Source organism: Necator americanus, chromosome V (genome assembly GCF_031761385.1).
Source record: "Necator americanus strain Aroian chromosome V, whole genome shotgun sequence".
Classification (NCBI taxonomy): Eukaryota; Metazoa; Nematoda; class Chromadorea; order Rhabditida; family Ancylostomatidae; genus Necator; species Necator americanus.
Window position 1 is genome coordinate 21,989,605 of NC_087375.1, and position 9,766 is coordinate 21,999,370.

The 9,766-nt window shown below is 43.5% G+C and overlaps 4 protein-coding genes across 4 annotated transcripts; 1 reads left to right on the forward strand and 3 right to left on the reverse strand.

Annotated features, from left to right (window-relative positions):
• Window positions 1-1,383: 1,383 nt before the first annotated feature.
• Window positions 1,384-1,683, reverse strand: RB195_014815 (uncharacterized protein; the record flags this gene model as incomplete). Its single annotated transcript, XM_064205234.1, has 1 exon — window positions 1,384-1,683. The coding sequence occupies one exon, from the start codon at window positions 1,681-1,683 to the stop codon at window positions 1,384-1,386; it is 300 nt and encodes a 99-aa protein (XP_064061115.1).
• A 119-nt stretch (window positions 1,684-1,802) lies between these two features.
• Window positions 1,803-2,129, reverse strand: RB195_014816 (uncharacterized protein; the record flags this gene model as incomplete). Its single annotated transcript, XM_064205235.1, has 1 exon — window positions 1,803-2,129. The coding sequence occupies one exon, from the start codon at window positions 2,127-2,129 to the stop codon at window positions 1,803-1,805; it is 327 nt and encodes a 108-aa protein (XP_064061116.1).
• Window positions 2,130-2,191: 62 nt separating this feature from the next.
• On the reverse strand, window positions 2,192-2,398 carry RB195_014817 (uncharacterized protein; the record flags this gene model as incomplete). The annotated part of the gene is made up of 1 exon (XM_064205236.1): window positions 2,192-2,398. The coding sequence occupies one exon, from the start codon at window positions 2,396-2,398 to the stop codon at window positions 2,192-2,194; it is 207 nt and encodes a 68-aa protein (XP_064061117.1).
• Window positions 2,399-2,997: 599 nt separating this feature from the next.
• On the forward strand, window positions 2,998-9,262 carry RB195_014818 (uncharacterized protein; the record flags this gene model as incomplete). Its single annotated transcript, XM_064205237.1, has 4 exons — window positions 2,998-3,020; window positions 3,164-3,275; window positions 5,194-5,353; window positions 9,225-9,262. 4 exons carry the CDS (start codon window positions 2,998-3,000, stop codon window positions 9,260-9,262), a joined length of 333 nt encoding a protein of 110 aa, XP_064061118.1.
• Window positions 9,263-9,766: the final 504 nt, after the last annotated feature.

Here is a 9,766-nt window from a genome sequence, read left to right on the forward strand (position 1 = left end):
GGGCGTCAGTAATTCTTCCATTTGTCCCGATCGCGTGCCAGAGTCGAACAGTGGTTCCTCCTTTCGCGTGGAACACGAAGAGCAGCATAAGTTTCTTTGAAGGATTTCGTGAAGAAATCCAAACATCGGGTCGGCGGTCTTCTTGTAGTGCGCTTAATATCGCGGGAAACCCAGTCGCTCACGGCACTGGTCCAGCGGTTGTCGTTAAAGCGCATCACGTGTCCGGCCCATCTTATTTTCCTTTCCTTGGCAAAGGCGGCGGCGTTCGTAGGTAATCTTCGATCGCTGACGTAGGAGAGAACTTTGAATTCCGTTCCTCACTTGCGTGAAACGGGATACTCCTAGCATCACTCTCTCAATTGCGCTTTCAATGACGCTCACTGCGTTTTCTTCCTGCTTGCGGAATGTCCAGGTTTCCGAAGTATAGGTCAAAGCAGGAAGTACGGTGGTGTTGAAGAGGTGAGCCGGAAGTTCCTGGATTTCTTCACTACATCCTCGGTGCTTTTATACGCATCTATACTCGAAGATTTATATCATGTTCAATTCTCGACCCAGATAAACGTAGCCGACCATAAACTTTCACTCCCATGTCGTCACACTCCCACTTTCGCATTGCGTTCTCGAGGGTGGCTGTGAATATTTTGGGTGAGATTGTATCCCTCTGTCGGACCCCCCTCTTCACGTCAATGATGATATTCTTGTAGAATGGCAAAATTCCGGTCGTGATGTTACTGTACAATTCTCGAAGTACCTTTATGTACTAAGTAAGGACGTCTTGATTGTTCAAGGCTTCCACGACTGCCTCAGTCTCCACTGAGTCAAAGGCCTTTTTTAAGTCGATGAAAGTGAGAAAGAGCGGCATCTCGTACTCTCATGATACCTCGGTGAGTTTCGAAACGGTGCGAGTGTAGTCGATCATGCTGAATCCTTTTCGAAACCCTGCTTGCTGGCATGGCTGTCCTTCATCCAAGACTTTTTCAAACCTATTAAGGATCACTTTTGTAAAGAGCTTGTAGATGACGGACAGTGAGCAGATTGGGCGATAGTTGCCAATGTCATCTCCCTTTTTATACAAGAACTGTCTTCCTGGTCTTAAGAAGAGCTGGTCTTCCACTGTTTAGGAACCTTGCATTCCGACAGGTAACGTGTAATGAGCCTCGCCAGGGTGTTGATGAGTACTGGCGGAAGGTTCTTCAGTTGTTCTGGTCTTATTCTGTCGGGACCGGGTGCCGTACGATTTCTTACCGACATGATAGCATGTCGTATTTTAAACGGGAGAACCTCTGGAATGACATGTCCGTCTTCCCTCAGATGGTGAGGAGGCAAGTGGACATGGCTCGAAGAGATCAGAGTAGAAGTCGTAGATGATTTTCTCTATCCCCCTCACGATGCAATGGTTGTTCCCTTCGGGTTCCGGAGAGCAGTCATTCTCGTCTTGCGACTGGCGAAGTCACGACGGGCATAACGAATGCTCTTTCCCGCCTCTGCAAGTTCAGCCAGCAATTCTGCTCTTCTCTTTTTGAGGTTCTCTGTTATCGCCTCTCTGCAAAGCCTTACGAGCTCAGACGTGAGTTTTTGGTTGCTTGCGGCTCGTGCTGCTTCACACTGGCGTATCAGCTCAAGAATTTCAAGAGACAAGCGTCTTGGTGGTTTTAGAACTCTGAGCCTTTCTTGTGCAGTCATGAAGATGTTCAACGAGCCGATCGTTTTCCACGTTGATGCTGTCCGTTGCGGAGTCTTCCCAAGAGCCGGCTAGCGTGGCGAAGAGATCCCAGCTAAGAATAGTTCTGGGATTTCGCTCTCTAAACTTGGCGGTTTTCTCTTCTCTCCTTGTGAGAGCGTAGAGAGGAGGGCTTCTGGATTTGCGAGTTCCCATGGGTGGTCTTAGTCGTCATGATGAACTCGGAGAGTCTCTCCTCCTGTTCATTCCAATGTAGGCCGTGGGTTCCGATGTGAAGTTTTTCAAGCGTTCTTCTAGGGCCAGTTTTGGCGTTGAAGTCGTCAATTATGACCTTGCGAAAGGTACGGTCTTCTCTGTGGAACTTTTCTGTGTCTATACAGAAAGCTCCGATACCTTCTTTGTACCTTGATGTTGGGGCGTAAGCGATGAAGGGAATCAAAGCTGGCATTGGAACATATCTCATTCATCCAATTCGGCTCGTAAGTTATTCGAAAGAGCCGATTTTCATTGTCATGGTCTGTTGACGAGGACACCGACTCCACCAACTCCTCTACTGTCGCATGTTCCTAAGAACAGTTCTTTTCCGTTGAGAGGGTGACGTCGTCTCGTCTCGGTCAGTCCGATGACGTCGTACTTAATCTTCTTGGCTTGCATCATCAGATCTTCGAGGGCCGCTTCCGATGCAAGCGTACGTGCGTTATAAGTACAGATCGCCATCCTAGTCCTTTTCCGATTCGGTAGCCTACATGACTCCTGCAACCTCGTCCTCCCTAGGCGCTACTGTAACAGGTTTTTCTCCGGAATCAGGAAACTCTTTTATATTACTGTGACATGCAAAAAATTTTAAAACCCGTGGGCAGGTTGCCGACATCTAGTCAAATGAGTTTTTCGCAGAACTTCCGTTCTCCTGGAGTGGACATGTGGAGCTTGTTTGTTAAAGGCGACTCCAAGCCGCCTCCCTTGCACCTCACTTGATTGCAGGCTTTTGGCCGGACCGACGTGCGGGATACAAGGATGTCATCAGTCAGTCCTGAAACAGGGAGAAACAGGGAGTTCATCCCCTAAATCCACCCCGCATCTCTGGGCAAGCAAAAGGTCGTTTTTGGCCCGCGATTAGCCCCCTATCCGCCACTTGGGGACGCGCCATGTAGCCTCGCGACTAACCGGCTGTGATCCCTCTAGTGAAGGAGATCCGTGGATCTTTGATATAGTTTCTGGTTCTGAGCAGAGACATATCCTCTGCTCTTGAGACACTTATTTGAAGTGTGTCCCAGTTGCACGAAAGACGAAAACTAAACTGGTTTAGTGCAGGAATAATGACCTTTTCATGTATCGTTATGTTAGTATCATTAGCAATATTTAAATAAAATATTTCACAAATATGGGTATGATGCATATCACTTGGAAGGTTTTTTCTACTCGATCGATTGGTGCTACTTTTTTGTTGCTGCTTTTACATTTGAAGTAACGTCATATTTGTAGATTTTGTCAGAACGGGAAATTCGCATTCTCTCACTGCGAGCTCAAACTTGGTCATAATGCAGCTAAAGCAGTACGAAACATCATCAAGTTGTGGGATGATGATACAGCTACGGTGAGCGTACTAAGCGTAGATGTTTTGAAAAATCTCGCGACGGCGATTTCGGTCTCAAAGATGAGGAAGGTCACGGTCAACCCTCAGAAGTTGAGAACGACCAATTTAGGTCAACAATTGAAGCTGATACGGGTAAAACGACGGCAAATGTTGTTGAAAAACTCAACGTAGACCAGTTAACCGTTGTTCGCATTCTCAAACTAATTTTAGAGATAAAAAAACTAACAAGTGGATTTCGCAAATTTCTCCTTTTGACGAAGTCTACAAATATGACGTCATTTTAAATATAAACGCAGCAACAAAAATTAGCAACAATCGATCGAGTAGAAAAAACCTTCCAACTGATATGCATCATACCCACGTTTGTAGAAGATTTTGTTTAAATAATACCCGAAGAGGATGTGGTGACCGTTTGGTGGACAAAGGCCGCTTTCATCTACCATAGCTTCTTGCATCCACAGAGAAGTATTGTCAGCAAATTGAGGCAATGAACCGGCAACTGCGGCGCATATGGCCAGCATTAGTCAACAGGAAAGGACCGATCTTGTTGCACGACAATGTTTGGTCGCACGTCTCACAATCGGCGCTCCAAAAACTAAACGAAATTGCGTATAAAACAACGTTGCATCTATCGTAGTGGCCGTCCTCCTACTAACAGATTATCATTTTTTCAAAAATCTTGACAACTTCCTGCGCCAGAAGTGCATCACCAACCCGTAAGATACCGAAAATGCCTTCAACGACTTCGTCGCATCCACAAAGCCGGAATTCTATGCCAGAGGAATCTCATTTCTCATAGGGAAATGTGTGTTAATTGTAATGGTGATTACTTCGATTAAAAAGTTGCTACTGAAACAAGTTATAGTATTTGAAAGTTGCTGTTTAAAATGGCCATTATTTTTGCACCACCGTAATGCTTTACACTTTTGATCTAAGTGGCATAAAAAAGATGATAACTAACAGTAAGGGCATAACTAGTGAGAATATGTCTCTGTTCTCTTGTCTGCTCTACTCAAAGGAGATTTTGATTGCATAGGAAGAGGTCTTCAGTATGTTTGTTCAAGAAAGCCATTTGAGCTCCTTATCATAGTGATGTGAGTAGTGTTAGCTTTATAAGAGAAAAATAGCTTACATTCAATTTCCTGAAGTTCTGACGAGCGCACTTGAACCAAAATAGAGAATTTGAACAACAGCAATATCCATAACATGCCTATGTGTAACCACCGATGTCGCAGTCTGTAGTCAGATTTTCTGCGCATGTTCGTCACCAACGAAATCGAATACGGCTGTGACAGGATATATGAGCATACACGGCATCGAAGAAGAAGACGATACTGCTAAGATAGTTCTTAGTGGCGATGATTCAAAACTGCATGAAATATATTTTCTCTCAAATGTGAAGGTGTCCTCAACTGCGAAGAACATCACCTCTACGTAATCTCCCTTCATGAGAGCCTTCTTCTTTATTTATGCCTTGCGTTTGTATAGAAGGTTCCCTACTGCCGCAGGCATTTCCATCTCACAGTCAGCAGTATCCCTTTTGTGTGAGGATACGTGCTAGGTAGAATAATCAGTAGCCTCTAGTTCTGAAAACCTTTTTTTATTTTATTCCGGCAAATTTTTTATATCATTGGTGTTTATGCCAAGGTAGTAAGAGGTTATGCTTCAACAACACCATTGCGTTCAAAACCGCGCCAAGCTAGTACTTGAATCCCTCTTCTTCCAGAGAAGTCTCGTTTTAGTATCGACAATTGATACAATACAAAACTTGCCTGCAAGGATAAAGAGGTTGATTGACAATGATGCTGAACCGATATCGAACCTCTCTTCCCAAATCCCGAAGCTGTTGATAAACGCCAGCCACACTGTTCTCCAAAGTTTGTCATAGAAATACCCCTTTATCCTAGCTTTGTTATAGAATACCAGTGGTTTACCGCATTATGGTGGCATGGAGTTGAGTCTGGGCGTCGAACTGCAATGGACAACGGAGGTGCTCTTTCTAGCAGGGTCACAAAAGCTGGTCGCACTGATTAATTTGACAACTCCCACTTTCCGACTTCTCAGGATCGGTAGCTTAGGTGAGAGAAGACCACTGCCAAAACTAACCACCATCTTGATAAAATGTCGCAAGATGGTTCCGTGATCCATGTAGATTGGCGACGACTTGTGGTGAAAGATAAGCTTGCATAGTAGAGCTGCTTAAAGGCATTACCCTACGAATCTGAGGTGGTACGGATTTCAGGTGGAGTATTCGTATACGGGACAGTAGATTTTGAAGAGGGGGTGATCCCTTCCATTTCTTTCTAATTGCCGTAAAAAACGGCTCGGAAGATGCGGCGCGCGCATAAGGCTGGTGCACTAAAATCGAACTTCTTGTAGAAAATAGCGCCTCGGAACGCCCGAAGCCGTATCTTCCGGGCCGTTTTTTTTACGACAATTAGGAAGAAATGGATGGGATCACTCCTCTCTCCATAATCTATTATCCCGTATAAAAATACTCCACCTAAAATCCGTACCACATCAGATTCGTGGGCTGACCTCGCAAACTGTACTTATTCGCAAGAAGGGTGACTCTGCACATCTTCGAGACCGCCCTCCCAAAAGCTTGCTGAGTACAAAGTACTCACCTCGATCATCCTCATTCGAACATCTTGGACGCTGGATGAACCCCAACCTCAAGAACAAGCTGGATTCCCTCAGAGTTTCAGCTGTACAGACCACATCCAAACCGTATCGAGGATCATAGAGACTTATCTGGAATACTGTCTTGTCCTAACTATCAACGACTATGAGAAAGTTGCTGTAGAAATGAATACAGTACTGTCAGCGCTAGATCAAGAGGTGAAAGCGTTATATGTGAGGACAATATCCAATTACTATAATCGATGCACCACTGTGATACGGCTTTCTCACTCGCATGGGAAGAAAGGGGTATACAAGTTGACGGAAGATTCCTCTCGAACCTTCGTTTTGCGGTCGACGTCGATCTCTTTTGGTTGAAGTACCAATGAAGCAGAGACGATGCTTAAGGAGTTGATTGTAGCAGGGAAGAGAATGGGATTGCGAATAAACCGAAAGAAGACACAGTACATGAAGAACGCCGAACGCCTACTACAAGGATGGATAGTAAAACACCTCCCAAATCGTGGAAGCTTCGGACCAGGATCTCCGTGCTCATCTCTTCGACTCTACAATTCTCCCAGCACTCTGTTACGCAACGGAGACGTTGGAAGACAGCGATACCACGTCCAGGAAGCTACTGACTACTGAGTAGTCAGTAGCTGTCAGTAACTTCCTGGAGTCAATAACTTCCTGGACGAGTCTTTGATAGATGTCTTCTGAAGTTTAGCCACACCATCTAACCGGTCTTTGCACTTTCGACTCAAGAGCAAAGTTCCGTCTTCACGACCCAGCGAAATATATATCGAAAGCAAAGCATAGATGGGCCGGTCATACTATGAGAAAAATGGACGACAGATGGACTAAAAAATGCTAGAGTGGATCCCAAGAGATGCTTAACGGTCTTGAGGGAGACCGCCTACGAGATGTGGGGACGTGTTCGCTACACGGATGGAGCTAAGTACTGGGGTGGAAGCATCTCATTATCCTTGCCAATGTCACTCACAAAACCTAAGGACTCCTTGCATGATCATGAACAAAATTGGAAGAAAATTTCAGGAGCTGCACTTCCAAAGAAGACGGTTCATCTAAGTATCTAGTTAAGTATTTATGTAATATGAAAAGGTAAGGTGTCAGTGGTAGTCCTGTATCATGCGCACTGGGAGTTGACTGTTCTGAAAAAGGCGAGATTCCTAGATGTCTGTGCCAAAGCAAGATTTCAGTCTCAAGGTAACCGAAGTAATTGCGATCCCCATTTAGTTTTTGATCTTTAGAAAAATTACATTGAGGCTGTCGCTACACTCCGTCGTCGTTGGAAATGACAGTGATTTCGGCGAAAACACCTTCACATCTTTTTGTAGTTATCTCAGAGAGAAGAGACCCTACATATGTTGAGACGCAAAAGTTTTTTACTTGTTTTTGACAAGGATATAAGCTGTGAAATGATCGAAGCTAGGTAGAACTAATGTGGAAAGTGACGTTATAAACTTCCCCATTATAAGAACTCTGAGAAAAGAAGAAGAAATCAGCAATTCTCTAGTGTTTCTCTGGAATCATGATAGTTTTCCATGGTTGTTATTAGTTTTTTGTTGGACAATGAGACCAGTGGGAGTCGTTATTCTTATAACAAGTGCTCTTAATGTGAATGCTGCGAAAGTTATAACGGTAAAGCTTAATAATAGCGAGATCTGAATGTCATAACATCTAACATAACATCACCTTCCGGGCCGTTTTCTATGACAATTAGGATGAAATGAACCGAATCCTCTCCATAATCTACTATGCAGTAGCGGTATCAGCTCATTTATGCTTATTCCTGCTGCTTTAGCAAAAGATTCCTATTATTTCGGATTTGTCCAAAAACATTGTAATGCTCAAAAACGTGAAACCTCATGGGATATCTCACAAACTTCTGAAATCTACTGCGTCTAAACGAGCTCTGGATGAGACAACCTAATCTACAGAAACAAAAATGGAGAGAAGTAGACAAAGCTGTACGGTTCTGAGTTAATCGGATCCATGCAGGAAACGTTCAAACAACAAGAATAACTAGCACCAGAAAGAACCTTTCATGAAATACAATCATCGCTTTCTGACCATCCGTATCCGGCCAATTAAAGGAGCTAGAGGCAACTCCTAACAAACAACTGAGATCCAAGAACAATTATATGTGCTGAAGCACATGCGATAACAGAGAGCTCGATATCCGTATGTAATAACGTGGACTAGAAGATATTAACTGATTCTGGCTTCCATTTGCGGGAAACCTAAGATTTACGACAATTAAACGTGCGACCATATTAACTGGTCGAGAAAATAAGTCATTCATTAACACCCTGAGGGATTCCTCGAACTTAAAATAATGTTGGAGCGTGGTAGTGTTGTTTGGTAGTGAATGTTCTCTTGTACTTTCCTAACGATCAATGGTGGCCGCTGAAAGGAAGGAAACCAGAGCAAGCATTCACTGCCGCCTTGTGGGATGCTTCCTAGAAGGATTACATTTTGGATTTATTGGGCTTATTCACCAGTTTTTCCTCAGGATTTCCAGCATTTCCATTTCAAGAGAATTATTTCTTTTGTAATGATTCAATAAGCCACTCCAAGTATGTATAACTGGTGAAAAATCCTAAAGGTGCGACGGTAGTAGTCACAAAAGAGACAGATACAGTAGGAATTCTATTTATCAAGTTGTTAGAGATTTGTAGACTTCCCCTGATTACATTCGTATAACCCAGTTCTTCTGCGTCGTGCTGATAGCATAGTGGTGACCACATGTCTCACATAAGTAGCAAAAATGGGCGTTTTAAACCTTCTGCACCGTACAGTGCCATTTCGCTTCATGAGGTTATGTTGTCCAGTCGAAGAAGAATAGTGCTTGAGAACATATTCTGAGCGACTTTCAGTTTTCCAACAGGACAAATTGTACTCTAGAATTCTCCTAAATCCATCTCTATCTTACTCCTCTTCACCCCTTTCTAGCCCGTCTATCCCAATACCGAACATTTGCAGCTTTTGACCTTTCAAAAGGACAAATGCATGAAAACCAAAACTATTATATGAGAGTAGTTTATAGGAGTAATAAACGGACAGAGTTGCGTAAATTAATAAAGAAAGCCCTATTCTTGGCAGTACAAGCAATCCTCGGTGAGGCAACAACATTGTACAGGCACTTCAACTTTGGCCTGTCATGGTGGATGTAGGGCTACGATTGGCGCGTGAACCAGCAACAACGACAACACCAGAAAGTAATACAAAAGAATTATGTCATTGTAGGGTAGTGGAAAATAGACAAAAGTAAGCATGAAAACAGAATTTGGCGAGTGTTTTTAGGCGGGGTGGTAAAAACCGCCAACGCAGACTGGGGATGAAGCGATTGAAAGACAGTCGAGCAGCGAAACTCGTGGATTCTTTACGACTTGATCACGTCCTTGGCTGACTTTTTCACTTCGGCAGTGTCCAGTGCTTGTGATAACATTACTAATCACTGTATGACGTACAACTTTTCATACAACGTGTCCGTCTCGTACAACTTTGTAGCGTAGCATTTTTATCCTAATTTCGTAGGAAAATTCGCTCACTGACTATTGTTTCCTTTCTAATGAGATCTTGACTGTAAATTCCAACCTATTTTTGCTTGTTTTGCCAGAAACTAAATCTTCGCAAAACGTTGATTATCTAGATGTTAATTATTACTGAAGTGCATGATGTCTTACAAACAGTTGTACAAGTTACTAATTAAAACAAGGTCGGAATAGATCAGCATTTTCACGTTTGTGCATAAAACTAAGCATACTATAATATTCTGCTTGAACAGACGGATAAGTGCTTGAATTTGACCAACCCCTTTGACCAACCCCCAACCAACCAATCCG